This window comes from Hylobates moloch, unplaced genomic scaffold, assembly GCF_009828535.3.
Source record: "Hylobates moloch isolate HMO894 unplaced genomic scaffold, HMol_V3 SCAFFOLD_6, whole genome shotgun sequence".
Lineage (NCBI taxonomy): Eukaryota > Metazoa > Chordata > Mammalia > Primates > Hylobatidae > Hylobates > Hylobates moloch.
Window position 1 is genome coordinate 51,320,197 of NW_026652281.1, and position 18,815 is coordinate 51,339,011.

Genomic DNA, 18,815 nt, shown 5'->3' on the forward strand with positions numbered 1-18,815 from the left:
ATGTCAAAGATCTCTAATTGTTTCTGATTCCCAGAAAAATTCTAGCATTGACAGCTAAGTTCTTAAAAAACAAAATTATCATCATAAGAACAGAAAAGTTTCACTTGGATTATTTCATTTTAAATTAACGTCATTCGTCTTATTAACAGAGCTAATAGTGAGACAGAGTAGGAAGGGGGCTTGGCTTCAACTCACCCCCAATACAGCATTCTTTCCTGTATCCCCAGTGATCACAAAACCTACACCACTACCTCACTGATGCCATAATGTTTGAATCATCCCTCTTAATTTAATGTTTGAACCATTCCTTTTAATTCCAGGAGCTGGTCTCAGGAGATAACTAAGGTCATGGAGTGTCCTACTTAGGGAAGGAATGCTGAACAACTGATTTACAGCCTTGTTGCTTCTGGCCAGGCTACCAGGTAGCCCATTACTCAAGATAATCGTAGCAACCAGGTAATGCTTATCTGCCTACCTTATCCTTCACGTACTTTGCCCAGTCCAACCTGCATACCCTACCCCTGATACCTATTCCTTTGCCTAATGAAAAGGCTCTACCAGCTCTTTTTGAAATGTCAGTCAAGGAATTCTCTCTCTCTCTCTCTCTCTCTCGCTGCCTCCCTTATGTCTGGGCATAAGCTCAAATGAAGTCTTCTCTGGGAAAACTCTTTTGGCCTCTTGTCAATTGCTATTGCACTGACAGCCCAAGAACCCATGGTTAGTAGCAATAGTTCAGAGCAATGTGTACAGTGTGTTACTTGATTTCAGTAGTCTTTACTAGGTTTTTTTCAGGATGGGCTGGTGAACAAGATGACAGTGTGTTTAATTGGATTTGCTTTTATTATTACTAAGAACATCATATGTTTTAAGACACTATATTTATAGTTTATTACTGAAAAATGAAAGGCAACAGAAGATCTTAGCATCTAATTTATCACATAGGGGATATCTTTTCTCTGATGATAAGAAGCATTATTGTCATACTTCCTAGGTATAGGCCAGTCACAAAGCTTATTAGGGCCCAGAAGTCAGTGCATTATAACATAAGTTTAACTAACCACCATTGGCATTAGAACTGAAGTTCTCAAGGCTGATGGAATCACTAAGAATGGTGCTGCTAAACAAAGAAGTCTGGGTCATATGAAGCTCTTTAAATCTTATCAAGTCTACTTTAGGCCTTTGATTCCTATATGGAACTAGCATCCTACAAAGTAGCCAGAGGAGCTGAGAGAAAGCTAAGGAAATAACAAGGAAACTGAGATGAGGTAAGCTAGACCTAAAGAAGAAAAGCAACCACCTCTCCTGCAGGGCCCTCCATTCAGGGTCCTCCTGGAAAACCCCCTGGAGGAAGCGCTCCTGTTGCAGTCGGAGTGAACGCCCGTCTTGTTTAACCACCAGCAGGGGGATTCCTTTCTGGAGAGTCCACGTAGTCATCATCTCTTTGACGTCTGCATTTTCCCCCAGAAAGGCGAGCTGAAATTACAGGTGACTATGATAACTCAAGAGAAAGGAGACAATCCAAAGACAGAGGGACAGAAACTTCCATCTCCTTGGATGCCAGAAACAAGCCTTGGGGAACAGAAGACTCAGGCTGGTATCTCAGGGAAGGGCAATCCAGGCAACTGGATTAGGGATGGCTATCCCAGGGCTGCTCTCTGCAAATTACTTGAATTGAGGGATATATACAGGATTTTGTAGGGTTAGTACATGGCAGGAAAAGCCAGTGAAAAGGGGGTTGAGACTGGAGTCTCTTTCCTGACACCTTTCAAAAACAAACAAAATAAAACAAACAAACAAACCCCTCAAATAACAGTAGAATCCAGGAGGGTGGTTTACGAGGGAAATATCTGTCTTTAGGGAAGCTTTCAATATTTCAACAGAACAATTTTATATCAATAGAGGTGTAGTGAATGGAGAACAAAACCTCTGGCTGCTGCACTGCTAGTATGGGTTTCTGATCACTGGATGATGCTGAACCTTCCTTTAGAAAACACAATTTAGGGCCAGGCGCGGTGAATAGCACCTGTAATCCCAGCACTTTGGGAGGCCGAGGTGGGCGAATTGCCTAAGGTCAGTCTGGCCAACACGGTGAAACCCCATCTCTACTAAAAATACAAAAAAATTAGCCGGGCGTGGTGGTGTGTGCCTAGAATCCCAGCTACTTGGGAGGCTGAGGCAGAGGAATTGGTTGAACCAGAGAGGTGGAGGTTGCAGTGAGCCAAGATCGGGCCACTACACTCCAGCCTGGGCAACAGAGCGAGACTTTGTCTAAAATAAATAAATATAAAGTTATATATATATTCAGGGGATTAACATGACTCTTTGTTTAAATAAAAAATTTTCCTTTTTTCCCCTGTGATGACTTTCTTTTCTCTTTCCTGTAGTGATTCTATAACTTCCCAGAGGTAAGGAAAAAGAAAAACATATACTGTATTTCCAAACCTAACAGCATACTTATTTTGGCATTTTTCAGAGCTTAAGGGATGCCAGTGCAGTAGTAACCAATCAAAAACATTTTGCACTGAGATATTTTTAGCTAGCAGTGGGTTGTGGGAAAGCCGAACTATAACGACAAAAATATAGTAGCAACAGCATCGTCCCCCTAAATACCCCAAGCATTTCCCCTTCAGTTTTGTTTTAGAGAAAATTGTGGGGGCTCTCTTTCTCTCCAGCTTTTAAAAGGGACAGGTGGGCTACTCTGTATGTCATACCCAATCCAGGTCAGGCTATTCCGCAGATCTCTTCTACTCTGTGACTCTCTTTATCCTTACCATGTTACTTGTCATCTTGGGATCCGAATGACAAACTCCACCAGATGTAAAATCACTTTCTAAACAACTCTACAAAACAAGAACAAAAGAGCACTGCAATGTAGGCATCATTACTTGGCTGAACGTTCACATTAGCCATGGATGCAGGCATTTATTAAAAGAGCTATATGAAATAATTCATCCAGACATGATAATGAACATGAAAATGGAAAAAGAGGCATGTTTGCAGTGACCTGGGATAGAAGTCCACAAAAGTTATTTCTTTGTGTTATATATACGCATGTGTAAGTTTTCTTTAAAAAGTTCAATAAAGTCAATAACCGTTCTAAGGAAGAATCAATTTGTTGAATTTTCTATCCAATTCTTCTCTTTCCCTTAAGAAAGGTCCTATTTTATTATTTCATTATGCATGTCATGCGTGCCCCTATTTAGCATGTGGGCAACTCTGTCTAGTACTATTGACTCTCCACTGATACATTGCAAGTTCTTTGACAGTAGGGGAAACACCTTTGTTTACCTGGGTATTCCTACAGTGGCTATCACGACAGCATGTGATGAGTGTACAATATTTCGAACTAACTAGGAATAAAATAAGAATTAAGAAAAGTAACAACTTGGCAATCCACCCTTGAATAACCAGTAGTTAAGGGCAATTGCAAATGAGAAGAAATGAAATATGTGCTAAGGGCTCTCAAATGCCTTTAAATGATCTTATGAAAAATAACAGCAAATAATTCTTCTCATTCTCAAGTTGCTATTGACATGTATTAGAATTGACTTTATGTGACACAATGGTGGGCAAGATATTTTCAGTAATTTATTATTTTAATACTGCAGGGCCCTTTGGTGTCAGAAGAGAGGTGGTCAAAATCTAGGACCTTTAGGGGAAGATTGATGGGGGACTTTTCTTATAACTAGGAACTAGCTGTGATATAATTGAATAACTATTGGACTTAGAGTCAGAAGACAAATTTTAAGTACTGATTTTCTCACTGACTTGGGGACTTTGGGCAAATCTGTCCCTTAGTATCAGTTTTCTCACCTATAAACATGGAGTAATGATGATTACTTTATCTTTTGAGATGATTATAAGCATGATGTGACAAAAAATAACACAGGAATCTACATTGCTGGCCTAAAATGATCTGGTAATTGCTGGCCAAATTTTCTTTTTAACTCCCACCCTCTACTGCCAGTATGCACACCAAATGATAGATTCTTCTGTGTTGGAGAGGAGCTAAACTGATGTCTACAAATATACATACAAGCACACACACATAGCAAGGGAGAGGGAAATGGAAAGGGATGAGAGAGAGAAGCAACACAATACTTGGTGTTGTGAAGCTTAAGCGGAAGCATGGAGAAAGAGTGCCTGGACCACTGACAGTGGGTGGTGGAAATGGATAGTAAAGAGCATCTTTATGTGTTTTTTGTTTGTTTGTTTTGTTTTGTTTTGAGACAGTCTCACTCTGTCACCAGGCTGGAGTCCAATGGTGTGATCTCAGCTCATTGCAACTTCTGCCTTCTGGGTTCAAGCGATTCTCCTGCCTCAGCCTCCCGAGCAGCTGGGATTACAGGTGCACCACCATGCCTGGCTAATTTTTTTTTTTTTTTTTTTTTTTTGTATTTTAGTAGAGATGGGTTTTCACCCTGTTGGCCAGTATGGTCTCGATCTCCTGACCCCATCATCTGCCCGCCTAGACCTCCCAAAGTTCTGGGATTACAGGCATGAGCCACCGCACCCGGCCTATAAGTATTTTTGTAAGTAAAAACTATGTATTTCAATATGTCTCAGGATTTTCAAGAAATGCAAGTAAAAAATTGGAGCTGTGAAATAATTTTTGATTGTTGGATTTTGTTTCTTTAACCAAAAAATCACACATCAGTTGGACCATAAGTGTGCTTTATAAGGGCACAAAAATATCAAATGGGATAATGAACATGAAAGTACTTTTTAGGCCGGGCGCGGTGGCTCACGCTTGTAATCCCAGCACTTTGGGAGGCCGAGGCGGGCGGATCACGAGGTCAGGCGATCGAGACCACGGTGAAACTCTACTAAAAAAATACAAAAAATTAGCCGGGCGTGGTGGCGGGCGCCTGTAGTCCCAGCTACTCGGAGAGGCTGAGGCAGGAAAATGGCGTGAACCCGGGAGGCGGAGCTTGCAGTGAGCCGAGATTGCGCCACTGCACTCCAGCCTGGGCGACAGAGCAAGACTCCGTTTCAAAAAAAAAAGAAAGTACTTTTTATTCTTTACCTTTGATTTTTATTTATTATTAATTATTGTTATTACTATTATTATTGAGACAGAGTCTCGCTCTGTCGCCCAGGCTGGAGTGCAGTGGTGCAATCTCTGCTCACTGCAACCTCCAGCTCCTGGGTTCAAGCGATTCTCCTGCCTTAGCCTCCTGAATAGCTGGGATTACAGATAATCACCACCATGCCAAGCTAATATTTGTATTTCTAGTAGGGTGGGGTTCCACAAATTGGTCAGGCTGGTCTCAGACTCCTGACTTGAAGTGATCTACCCACCTCGGTCTCCCAAAGTCTTGGGATTACAGGCGTGAGCCATTGTACCCGGCCATGAAATTACTTTTTAAACTGTAAACTGCTGCATAAATATTAAACAATATTATTACTGTCCCTGGGACACAAGTGCTTGTAAAAAAGAAAGGATCTCTTCTGTCCACAATGACTTAGGTTCTTCTAATTACAGGTATGAGTTCTCTGGGTCTAACGGTTCTATAAAAAATTATTTTCTTTGCAGTTGGAAATTTTAAAATATTTTAATAATTATTAGAATCATCTGAATTAACTGAATTTTTCTGCTTTGCCTTTCCTATTATCTACATGAATCCCAAAGACAGAGACCATAAGTTCTTTAATCAATCATTAACTACTTATTAATCACTATTATAGGATCAACATATGCTAGGTGCTATCACATTTAAAAAAAGAATAGACACAATTTTTGTTCTTAAGCACATTATTATTATTGAACTAATAAAAACAATAAAAGAGGGTACCATTACGTGGAACAGATTATAAGTGCACTTCTAAGAATTTAGCAGACAGGCAAACGAATGAGGGCTGGAACAGTCTGTAAGGAGGAGGTGAAATCTCAGCTGGATCTTGAAAGTTGGGTGGCATTTGAATTGTTGGAAAGAAGAAAGGGCATTTCATTTCAGCTAGTAAAGGCACCAGAAATATAGGCACAATGATCCAGAGATTGAGCAAGATTTCTTCTTGTAAGACAGAAGATTAGTTTTGCTCAACAAATATATACACATTGGGGAATAGAGTTGACAACCTTAAAATTTGCCAGAGATTAGGTGTTATATGGTAGAAATTACAATATTTTAAAGATTTTAGATCAAGGGAACATAAAAGTGTAGGATTAGCCGTAGAAGAGAAACCAAAGGAAGGTCAAATAGTGAGCCCCTGGGGCCAGCCCAGCGTGACATCCTAGTGTGGTGTTAGAGGAAAAAGGGAAGTGCTGCCTTCTATAGACCATGACAACATAGCAAGCAGAATAAATATGGTTGACTGACAATATATAGCTATTTATAAACATTCACAATTATTCTGTTACTTTCTAGATTAAATAACAGTCTACCGTTACCCAACATATGACTTACATTTGACAGACTGCTCCACAAATCATCATTCTTAGCGTTTCTATAGCTGAACTTCTTTAAGTACTGAATTATTCCTTTCTGGAATTTCTCCTCACCCAGAAAATCCTTGAGCATATTCAAAATACAAGCTCCCTTTAAAAAAAAACAAAAGAGTTGAAAAAAGAGATAAAGAAAAGGGTAGTATGGCATGTTTTTAAAGGAAGTTTAAATTTTATGGAACATATGTGAAGTCTGAAAAGTGAACAAATAAAAAGTGAAACAAGTAGCAGGAACTGGCACCAATGACTTAAACTGCTGATTGTATAGTCATTATTACATTTCTTCTGAAAGCAGAGCTTCCACCTGCACGTGATATTTACTACCTTGTTATAGGAAACTTCATCAAACATTTCCTCTATTTGAGTCGGGGTTTCTGCTGGTTTGGAGATAGGGCGGGATGAATTCAATGAATCTTTTGTAATTACTTCAAAACACACATTCAAAAAATGGTCATCCTAAACAGGGAGAAAAATGCTTAGTTTTAGTTTCTATTTGACACCGTAAAAGCAATAGAAAACATAGTAGGTTTAGTAAGATGTTCTTAGAGGTAAAATTTCAATCAATATTTCTTGGAAGATGTTTCTTTTCTTGTATGTATTCCACTTTCGCCGTCTCTCTACTTTAAAAAGATACAAATCCAATATTCCTTCAGACATTGCCTGAATGTTTACCATGTACCAGCCCTTGAATATAGAAATAAAATAATGGTTTCCATTTAGTGAATACTTGTTATGTGCCTAGACCTATCATCTGCAATCCCGTCAACACCTCTGCAAGGGAGATATGGTGTATGCATTTTACAAATAAGAATATATAAAGCTTTGGCATTAAGCCACAAATTCAGTACATACACAGTAACAAGAAGAGCCTAACTTTGAATCCATGTCTGTCTATAGTGTACTGGACTAAATATATATCCCAAAGACCTAATTAACCATTACTAACCACCTTGATATGCAGATTTGTGTAGTGTTCAGACCACTATATTCATTTTTAAAAAAGACATACCTGAAGAAATCCATTCACACATTTTGGGGAAGCCAGCAGACCCTTTGGAAATTCTAGAAAAGTACACCCCCAGTGATGTTGATTTCAGGTTACATGCCAAGAACTCTCTATAGTACTTAGTAGCCATGGGCATTCCTATGCGGATGTGTACAAACAGTGATGTTCTTTCTCTCAACTCTACCCACATACACAGTTCTACATTTGTATTAGTTTGCCTTCTCTGTTTACAGACTTCGGGGTGACAGATTTATGTTGATTATTTTCTAAAACCTTCAATGTTTCATCCAGTTCTGTGATCTGTTTCGTGCATCAAACAAAATGCCATATGTTCAAAAACCACAACATTATGTAGTTTTTCTGTTTAACATTCACTTGAAATTTTAATAGTGAATTGATGATTCTTTACACCATATACTATGATACACAGAATTGTGAACTTACAAATTGCAGCTCTGGATATGTAGCATTAACAGCGATAAGTTCCATGTATTTTGCAAAACCCTCATTAAGCCAAATATCATTCCACCATTCCATTGTGACCAGGTTGCCAAACCACTAGGAGGTAAAAACTCAATATTATTAGAAGTTAAACAAATAAAAATTATTAACTTTGGCAAAAAAAATACAATGGTTACTAACTTTTTTTTTATTAGTTAGGATCTCTCTTCTCTCTTTGCTACCCTTTTCTCTCTGTACAATTTTCTTCTACTGATTTCCTTGCCTTCTTATTCTCACCACCACATTTTTGCTTGATTTTCTTTTTTCTTTTTTTGTGTGTGTTCTCAATGCCCTTAAGTCTTCGACTTTCATTCTATCTGCCCAACATTTCCTAGTTATTAGATTTAATATTAAGAAAGAAAATGGAACACTTTATGGAGGTAGTTTTTTTTTTTCCTGCCCAATAAGAACAGTCTCACCTTGTCCTTGATATATGATGATGTTCAAGGGAGAAATATAAACCCAAATGTCCTGGGTGAATTTATCTTTTTATATTAAGTAGCAGGTACTTAGAAGAATCATAAGAATTCATTTAGGGCTCTCAGATTGTTATATAATTGTTATATAATATTACTGAAGAGCAAATTCAGTTGTTAACCTCTGCCCCTGACTTACTTCAGTGGGCCACTAGAAACAATAAAGGTCTAAGATTTAAAATATATATAAATCAAATAAAAAGGATGCATAAAGATAATTGACATATTTACCCTTTACCTATATTTGATCTGTGTTATGCATTTTAAATATTACTATTCTTTTATGTGCTTTTATATTTTATTTATTTAGTCTATATGCCTAATACTGCACATCTAGTGTATGTCTCTAAGATTGCAATCTCTAGACAGACCAAAGCTTCAACAATAAGATTCTAAGATTCAGAAGAGCCTGGTTATAGTTACAGAACAGAAAATTATAAGTCTGTAGCTTCTAGAAACAGTTTAAGCACTATTCCTTTTCTGACAGCCTTCAGATTACTTTACAAGTGGACACCAATCTTCTGAAGGGCGTTCATGGAAAGGGAGAGGTGTTTCCTCAATTTGAAAACCGGTGAATATAAGGAGTACAGGATAAACTGATTCTGGCCACTTCACCAGTTAGTAAGACTAGTTTATTCATTCATTCAGTAAATACCTGTGGAGAACCTACTGCGTTCCTGGCACCATGCCATGTGTTAGAAATACAAAGATGTATATAATATAGCCACTGCCTCAATACAAATGATGGAGGTCAACCAGTAGAAAAATAAATACAGTAAAGCAGGTGCTAAGATCAATGTCTTTGCCAGGGACAGAGGGGATTCCAGGAGGAAATAATCAGTTTTGACAGGACGGTATTCATTTCCTGAGCCTTGTAAATAGTACTCAGGTATGCTGAATATCAGGTAGTAGGAGTAAAGGCAGAGTGATACAACCTGGCATGTTCAGAAAACGGCAGGTAATCTTGGATGGCTAAAGCTTAGGTGTAGGCAAGAGATGAGGCTGGAGAGGTAAAAAGGAGCTGGGTCATGGGAACCTTGTACTCCAGGCTAAGACAGGTGGCATCAGGGAATCTTTGCCAGGGTTATGCACAGAGTGACATGTGAATATGGTAATCAATGGGAAGACAAAAAAGTGGGGGCAAAAATTCCAGTGCTGTTTGCTGCTTCAGCATTTGACTGCATCTCTGTGGAAGAGAAGCTATTAAAAGGAGGGCAGGAGGGAGCATGGAGCCTCAGAGGTAGAGCTCACAGAGCACTTCCCTACAAACAATAGGCAGAAAGATTAGAAATCCCCAGACTCAGTTAGGTGCTTTAGAGCTCCTGGTGAGTCATGATCAAAACACCTAGATTCGGAACCAAAGGAAGCAGCCCATGTGTTCTCGAAGCACAGTGCTGAGCACGGCTCTCTGTGTAACGGAGTATTTAGTTCACTGCTTTAAAGAACAACAACTCATTATTGTGGTGATGATAAAGGATAAAATGTTTTAAATAAGAGATTTTATGAGATTCTACAACAGAATGATATTTGCCCACTTGGTGAAAGACAATTTTGGTGCCTTTAATAATTTTCTGCATTACTGAGAGTTTTCAGAAATGAAATAGAGGGAATAGTCTCCAATATCTACAGACCTAGTTTTACAATTCCACATTTGTATGTAATACGGTGTTTATAGATGGCCCTTAGATAACTTATTCTGCAAGAAATAGTAGTATTTCTTGTAGGTGTAGTGGCCGTTGTCATCATCATTAATAACTAACACTTATTGAGTGCTTACTATGTGATCCGCACACTGTCCCTATCCATACTCCTCACAACAGCTTTATGAAACAGAACTATTATTAACTTCATTTTATAGATGGAGACACTGAACTTCAGAGAGTTAGGATCATCAGCCCATCAAGTTTCACTTGAAGTATTTCATTATGGCCATGTAAGCACAGGTTCCAAACTGAAGGAATATTGACATTGCCCTAGATTGGAATGCCAGAGTACCAGGGGATGTAAGGAGAAATATTTTTAGTAGAAATCTTTATTTGTAAGGTTTCCAATTCTGTGCTTCATGTGTCTGTATAGTCACTTCCCTTCTTTTCCCAAATGACATTTGAAGGCTTTGCTTTGAAAGGTTTTAGAGGATAAATTTAATGGCTACTCTCGTGATAAAATTCCAGTATGCAAACCACAGTCCAGAGACTGAGTACTCTGCTACTTGACATGTTGTGTTAGGTTTAGTAATCTCTAACTTCCCGTCTAGAGGTAAATGAGATGATTTATTTTGTTTCAGGAAGATTGGTGGTATTCTATATAATGTTATTTTGAACTGATATCGAGATAATGTCATGAGTGCCAAGTACCTGGTGTGCCAGTTCATGGGCTATGACTCTGGTGACCCACAGTTTATCGGAAGCAGAAGAGGTCTTGGGGTCAAAAAGCAGTGACGTCTCCCTATATGTAATGAGGCCCCAATTTTCCATGGCTCCAGATGCAAAGTCAGGAATAGCAATTAAATCTGAGAAGTAAAAACAATCATACTTGATTTTTATGGCTCCCACACCAGAAATAGAATTTGCTCTCTGTTCAAATACACTGTGATCCTTTAAGTATATGTAAGCAGACTTTTTGAAAACATCAAGAATATCTTATCAGAAAATAATCAGTGCCCATTATCAAGTGGAATAAGTTGTACAAAGAGTTTTGTAGATGAAGTAATATATTGACATTTAACCATTTTCTTCCTGAAAGTGCTGAACTCTGAAAATATTTTGGGTGCCTTACTGCCAAGAAAATAATTTATTTAAAAACTATCATATTGTGTTTTATGTTAGTACTGCTGAAAACTTTAAAAAAGGTATCAAATAATTTCTAATATGTTTGAGATTCATCAAAACACATAATGAACTCATTTTTAGAAAAAACAAAAAGATACATGATTTTAATTTCAGGAGAACACCTCTTAGGAGCCATCTCTATAGTCAATATTTTGATTGACATTTCTAGCACATATAGCCTCTATTATGAGCACATGTCTTTCTAAGACAGCAGAGGAAAAAGCTTTGGGCATTGATTCATTCTGACTTCAATTTCCTTTTCAGCACTGATATTTCCTCTACTTCTTAAGAAAATGTTGTGGGGGAAAAAAGTGCAACCTAATCATTTAAACAACTCAGGTAAAATGCATTAATTTGCATTACGTGTGTGTGTGTGTGTGTGTGTGTGTGTGTGTATATACCGTATATATACACACCTGTATATGTGTGTATGTGTGTGTATATACATATATATGTATACATACACACATATATATATACATATACAGGTATATGTGTATGTGCATTGTTTACCATCCTTTGCTAATGATTTCACATAGGCTAAAAAATTTCTGGCTAATATTTAGTCTTTGAATTCTGCTAGCTAAAATGTTCTGTTTAGCTGGAAAAAAAGATGATTTTTAAGAAGTTCGAAATGAACCAAGTCACTTGGCTTATAATTACATTGTCTGGAGTTAATACTGGTTAACTGTAGTAGATTAAAAACAAGTATACATAACACAATCAAAAACTAAATTAGCACTAATAAAGATTAGTATTCATTAGCACTTCAAATGTGGGAATGACTTTTCTTCTAAATTGCACTGATGATTTTATAGTAGTGGGACTTATATCTGCTCTATTTTTTCTTAAGCTGCATGTTTATTTTCTGTTAGTCTTAAAGATATTTCATATGCTCTTTAAGACTGCATTTTTCAAGAACAACATTAATATTATTGACGGCTGTTATTAATCTTTCCTTGACTTTTGACCTAAAGTACAGCAGTGAATTATGTATAAATGAGATTTAGTATATCTGTACTAAAGGGTATATAGAACCTGCACAATAATAACAGAATAAGACTCAGGAACTATCGAAATAAGCTCCTGGATATAGCTTTTAATTTTTTAAGCCTAGAACTGTATGCCAATTGATGGTCCCTTTTAATTTATGTAAGGAAAATGCATTGGAGTTGGGGGCAAGAGGCAAAAAAGGACAGGATAAGAAGTATATCCTAAATTCCAAAGGAAAAAAATTGTTTTGTCACTATCAGAAACCCCAAGCACTAATCTTTATATGCTATGAAACTTTCTTCACAGTTTTTATATGCTCTACAACAGGGGTCCCTAACCCCAGGGCCGCAGACCAGTGCCTGTCAATGGCCTATTAGAAACTGGGCTGTATGGCAGGAGGTGAGCGGTGGGTGAGAGAGCATGACTGCCTGAGCTCTGCCTCCCGCCAGATCAGCGGTGGCATTAGATTCTCATAGGAGCGTGAATCCTATTGTGAACTGCGCAAGTGAGGGATCTAAGTTGCGTATGCCTTATGAGAATCTAATGCCCAATGCTCTGAAGTGGAACAGTTTCACCCAAAAACCATCCACCCAACCTTCATAGAAAAATCATTTCCACAAATCTGGTCCCTAGTGTCAAAAAGGTTGGGGATCGCTTCTCTACAACATTCTAAAAATAACGTCTTTTTTTTTTTTTTTTTTTTTTTTTTTTTTTGAGACAGAGTCTCGCTCTGTCGCCCGGGCTGGAGTGCAGTGGCGCAATCTCGGCTCACTGCAAGCTCCGCCTCCCGGGTTCACGCCATTCTCCTGCCTCAGCCTCTCCGAGTAGCTGGGACTACAGGCGCCCGCCACCACGCCCGGCTAATTTTTTGTATTTTTTAGTAGAGATGGGGTTTCACCGTGGTCTCGATCTCCTGACCTCGTGATCCGCCCGCCTCGGCCTCCCAAAGAGCCGGGATTACAAGCGTGAGCCACCGCGCCCGGCCCGTCTTTTATTTTTTAAGATAGAAAATTAAAAGCAAGATAGACTATGAGTATCATCTCATGTAAAGACCTACTACCACAACCAGATGATCTGTTTCCTGCAATTTTTTTTAATCTGTTCCACAGTCTTACCAGCCAACCTCAGTGCCCAATATAGATAACAGATGGAGGCACAGTTTTCAGTTCTCTCTCTACATAAACTTTTGACAACTTTTATAAAAGATTGCTGACCTTGTACAAATAGAGTATAGTGATTCCTCCAGAAATCCCTCTAATTCTAATATGCAACGCGTGTGTGTGTGTGTGTGTGTGTGTGTGTGTGTGTGTATTTTTTAATGGAAAATCCATTCTCTAATCAATGCCGCCGGTCACAGAAGAGCAGCATGATGGGAGGTGTGTTTCCCTCCCACAGAAGAGGAACATAATGGGTGAGAGCCTTGATGTCCGCCACAGGGATCCACAGCATCTTGGACATGTGGACCCCTATTTTGAACAGAGCAGTCACTGTGTTCCTTCTCTTTTTCTCCCCATCTCTTTCCTGGGCCCTCTACCTGGCTTCTGTCCCAGCCTCCAGTGTGTGCCCTTTCTGATCAGCCTGGGAAAGAGTGCGATGCAAATATGTTAATGTTAAACCTGATAAAAGAATAGAGAAATGATCCACACTATTGGGGCATCTCATAAATACTTTATTTTCTACACTCAAGAATCATCTCTGAGGATCAAATTATTTTTTCCTGAGCTAACTGAATTCCTCAGTGCTCATTTAAATCACATAGAAAGAGAAAGAGGGAAGAGATCAAAGCAAGTTTTATGAGCAAAAATGAAGACAATAATGTGGAATTTGAACATACCCAGTTTGGAGAGTGGATAGTAGATATCAAAGTACTTTTCATAAAAATCAAGTAGCTTCAGTGATGCCTGCAAAGCATAATGTGTTTGATTCCGTTTGTCTGGGGATGCATAGATGGACACCTGGGAAATGTGGATCGGAAGAGGTTTTTGAATGACAGCTCCCTGGCATAATTCCATTCCTGATAACCCTCTCACACAGAAAGGCAGACTGCATCTTTTCACAAAACTATTAAGATACCATTAAGCATGTTGTCAATAAGGATAAGAGGTTCTGTGAAGTACTAAAGCAAAAGTCAGTCTTGAAAATTACAAACACCCTGAATCTTCTGTTACAATCCATTTCCTCAGTGCTCATCTGTAACTGTCAAATCATATTAACCCATTGTATCATAATCCAAGTATATCATAGAGAGGAACCCACTTGAGTTCATCTCTATGATATACTTTAGCACTTGTCAACTAGCTTTCCAAAATGATGACCACAAATACAATTCAAATAAAACATAGGTTTCTTCTAGACCTATATGGGAAGCCATGAAGAACTTATTGGATACACCCTCTGTCAAGCTTGCTTTAAACTAAGAAATGCTCAAATATGTTCAATGGCTCCCCCAAAGAAATTAGCTATCAAGTAGAAAAAATAGAATTAGATTCAAATTTTCTTGCCTTCCAAGTATAGAGCTACTTTTATTTCATGACCCACTTTTATGCTCTGAATTAACTGAAGTCCTTCAAAACTTTTATGTGGAAAAAATGTAAATGGCCATTTTTTGACAGTTTACCAGGCACTGTGCTGAATGCTTACACATAAAATCTAATTTAATACTTGCACCCACTCTATGAAGCAGGTGCCATTTTATAGGTGAAGCAACAAAAACACATAAAGATTTAGTAACTTGCTCCAGATCACCCAGGCTGAAAGTTGTAGAGCTGGGATGTGAATCCAAAGAGGCTGACAGAAACCTGTCCTCTGAAGTGCCATTCACCTCCTGCACATCCATGTCTATGCATAGACATCCATGTCTAAGTGCAGAGGTGCCATGATGTGTGTGTGTAGCTACACAACTCATATATCTACATATTCATGAACATAATACGTATGTAAATTGTAATAGATACTTTATACCGATTTTTCTTTTTCTTTTTTTTTTTTTTTGAGATGAAGTCTCACTCTTGTCACCCAGGCTGGAGTGCCTGGCGCAATGGCAGTTCACTGCAACATCCGCCTGCTGGGTTCAAGTGATTCTCCTGCCTCAGTCTCTCGAGTAGCTGGAATTACAGGTGCCTGCCACCATGCCTGGGTAATTTTTGTATTTTTAGTAGAGAGGGGTTTCACCATGTTGGCCAGGCTGGTCTCAAACTCTTGACCTCAGATGATCTGCCCGCCTTGGCCTCCCCAAGTACTGGGATTACAGGCATCAGCCACTGTGCCCGGCCTACACCCATTTTTCAAAAGTATTATTTTATAACTCTTTAAAGGTGTTTTTATGTCTATAATTTGGTCCCTTGGGATAAGAAGTTCTTTTTTATTTATTTAATGTGTCTACTGATATTTGCAAATATTTAACTACAAAGATAATCATTAGGTATTGTTGTAAGTTTTTGCAAACAATGAAGACTCTTCATTGAGGGAAAAAAGTTATAAAAAACAGTGGGAAACTGTCGGGCACGGTGGCTCACGCCTGTAATCCCAACACTTCGGGAGGCCAAGGCAGGAGGATCACCTGAGGTCAGGAGTTCAAGACCAGCCTGGTCAACATGGTGAAACTCCATCTCTACAAATATACAAAAATTAGCCAGGCGTGCTGATCTGTGTTTGTAGTCCCAGCTACTTGGGAGGCTGAGGCAGGAGAATCGCTTGAACCCAGGAGGCGGAGATTGCAGTGAGCCAAGATAGCGTCATTGCACTCCAGCCTGGGCAACAGGGTGAGACTCTGTCTCAAAAAAAAAAAAAGTGAGAAACAACATACATGTCCAAAAATAAGATGCTGATTTTAAAATCCTTATTAAACCTCCATGCAATTATTAATATAATATTATTTAAAATCTTTAATGACATTCAACTTTTATGGCATATTTTGATAAAAATGGGTTAAAATAGTCAATATATTATTTTGCAAAGGGTGTGTGTGTGTGTGTGTGTGTGTGTGTATATATACACTTTGAGAATTACCTTTACATATATAGTCAGTAAATACTGTTACTATGTACACCCATATATGCTGACATACATATAGAAAATATTTGGAAGGCTTACATTAATATTATCAGTAGTTGTATCTTGGTGACAGGACTATAGATAATTTTTAATTTAGTTTTTTATCTATCTCTTTTTCTAATGTAAACATAATACTTTGATAGTAATGAAAAACATGAGAAAACAAAAGTTCATTGCTCTCAGGACACTTTTCTGCACTGCGTAGAAAATTAGAACTCAGTCTCACCTTGACCCCTGATGAGGTGACGCCACTCACAGAGTGGAAATCACAAACTATGTAGGCTACAAGGTATGTACTCATTTTTACAGTAGTTTCAAAGTGATCTTCCAAAAGACCTCCTTCAAGTTCAGTTGTCTTAACCTACAGAAAGGAAAAGGAATAATCAGTACTTGAATACTGGAGTATTTCATAACCATGCCTATGACTTATGGCAAGTGAGTTAGAGGCAAGCCTCATACTCTGAAGGACAATTGATGACCTCCTAGGAGGGCAATGGCCTCTCCTAGTATTCTGTGGCCTCTCTTACCTCTGTTGCTTTTACCCCAACACTCTGTTGAAGACAAAAAGCCCTGCTTTTGAGATCCCCAAAGCACAAAAATGCCAAATCTCATTTTGTTGATTGAAAGCACAAAAATATTACATATTTCTATTTTCCTAAAATGCGATAATCTCCAACACTGGCATCAATTCAACTTCTGGGCTTTTAAGTAAAATACCAGATAATGGCCCCTTTCCCGTTGTTTGTTGTACAAGAAATACACCCCTGCAGAAAAAGAAAACAGGAAGTGAAACTAAACTAGAGGCTTCACATGATCTTTTAATCCTGTTATGTGGGCGTGAGGTTGGTGTTATTTCTCAGGTGAGGAAACAGAGTCTCAGAAAGGTTCACAAAATTGTTGGAGATCACATGGCTAGTTCCACGGTTGGACCAAGATGTGGCTGTGACCGTGTGACTCCAAAGATGATGCTCATTCTCTCACTTGCTGCGTGACAGCTTGAGTCATGGTCTTATTTTATCTTTGATTCATTGATTCAGCAATGAAAGCAGTCAGGCCAAGGAGGTCATTAGTAATTTAAGCTTCTGTCCGTCTCCCGAGGAAGCAGAAACTTTTCAGCCTGCAGTCTCGTCAGCTGCATCTATCAAGATCACTGGGTAATGACTGAATTCTATCTTCATTTGGTCTGGGCAGCTTGTCTCAGAGATGGTCTTCACCATGGTACAATGCCCCCAAATACTGAGTGTATACAGATCCAATAATCTGAAAACATTTTCTTCAAGCTAGTCACAATTCTTAGACAGGCTCTTCCCCACCTCTATCCCTGAGCCCTTTCTGGGAGTCAGGCTTCTGATGATGCTCACTGCAGCTTATTAAGCATGTTTGACGTGTTGGATAAGATTACGATTTGCTTTGGCAAGAGAAAATAGCTTGAAGCATTACCATAAATTATCTAGCCTACTTTGATGGCAAATGGATTTGCTATTAAATTCTACAGAATTTAATTTTACTGAATTCTATTTGAAATCTATTTCTAAGTTCCAATAAAGAAGAAGGTACTGATCAAATACTGTAGGAAAAGTCGAAGTATATATAGGGCTGTAATTTTTAAGAACTCTATCCAGCAAATTAATTTTCCCCCAAAACAGTCTCCATTTTTAGGAAGCTGATTCAACCAGTGTTCTCTGGATATCCACTCCCAGCAGAGGAGATGCTGTCTTATGGTAGGGGCTGAGAGCTGGGGTATATTGTAGTCTTCTGACCAAACTCAGCAGCAAAACCATTTAGTCAAGTGTGTGGAGGAGTTACTGGCAGAGGCATGAGGCTGTGAGACTATGGGGAAATACGTCTGGGCTACTAGGAGGCTGGTGGCAGAGATGGTTAGGAGGCAAATGGGCATTTGCTATGGTTTATCCCCACCAGATGAAGCCGATATAGTCCACGGAGGCTGAGTTTTGCTCAGAAACCTGGAATGACCCATGTAGATTAACATTGCCTTAAATGGACATGTATGGGGTATTAGTGTAAGTTCTTCCAGGATGGTGATGTAAGCTCCAAGTACAAAACACTGACTGCTAGGCAAGGATTTAGCTGTTTTCTCAATACCAGCAGAACTTTACTTGCATAGCAATTGTCACCAGTGAGTGTGTGTCTCTGAAAGAGACAAATAAGTGTCCAAAAGATATGCTGCCTCTACTAGCACTTGGACCCCGCAGGGTCCCTGAGTTTGAGACCAGGCTGACTAACATGGTGAAACCCCGTCTCTACTGAAAATACAAGAAAAATTAGTCGGTTGTAGTGGTGGGAGCCTGTAATCCCAGCTACTTGGGAGGCTGAGGCAGGAGAATTGCTTGAACCCGAGAGGCTGAGGTTGTAGTGAGCCAAGATCACGCCATTGCACTCCAACCTGGGCAACAGAGTGAGACTGTCTCAAAAAAAAAAGTATAACCACAATTAATAATTTTCATAAATAAATTTAAGAATTACTTGTGAAACTTAAAAGACAGGATTTCTAA

At 38.8% G+C, this 18,815-nt stretch overlaps 1 protein-coding gene across 6 annotated transcripts in view; it reads right to left on the bottom strand.

Moving 5' to 3' along the window:
• ERAP2 (endoplasmic reticulum aminopeptidase 2) overlaps nucleotides 1-18,815 on the bottom strand; it is a 126,476-nt gene that overhangs the window by 20,165 nt on the left and 87,496 nt on the right. For all 6 annotated transcript variants that reach the window (XM_032156766.2, XM_058440684.1, XM_032156769.2 and 3 more), the window contains 8 exons: nucleotides 16,529-16,663; nucleotides 14,084-14,204; nucleotides 10,783-10,937; nucleotides 7,896-8,009; nucleotides 6,770-6,901; nucleotides 6,408-6,539; nucleotides 2,772-2,840; nucleotides 1,298-1,473 (listed from right to left, as the gene is read on the bottom strand). In XM_032156766.2, coding sequence (XP_032012657.1) covers nucleotides 1,298-1,473; nucleotides 2,772-2,840; nucleotides 6,408-6,539; nucleotides 6,770-6,901; nucleotides 7,896-8,009; nucleotides 10,783-10,937; nucleotides 14,084-14,204; nucleotides 16,529-16,663 — 1,034 coding nt within the window. The remainder of the gene's footprint in view (nucleotides 1-1,297; nucleotides 1,474-2,771; nucleotides 2,841-6,407; nucleotides 6,540-6,769; nucleotides 6,902-7,895; nucleotides 8,010-10,782; nucleotides 10,938-14,083; nucleotides 14,205-16,528; nucleotides 16,664-18,815) is intronic.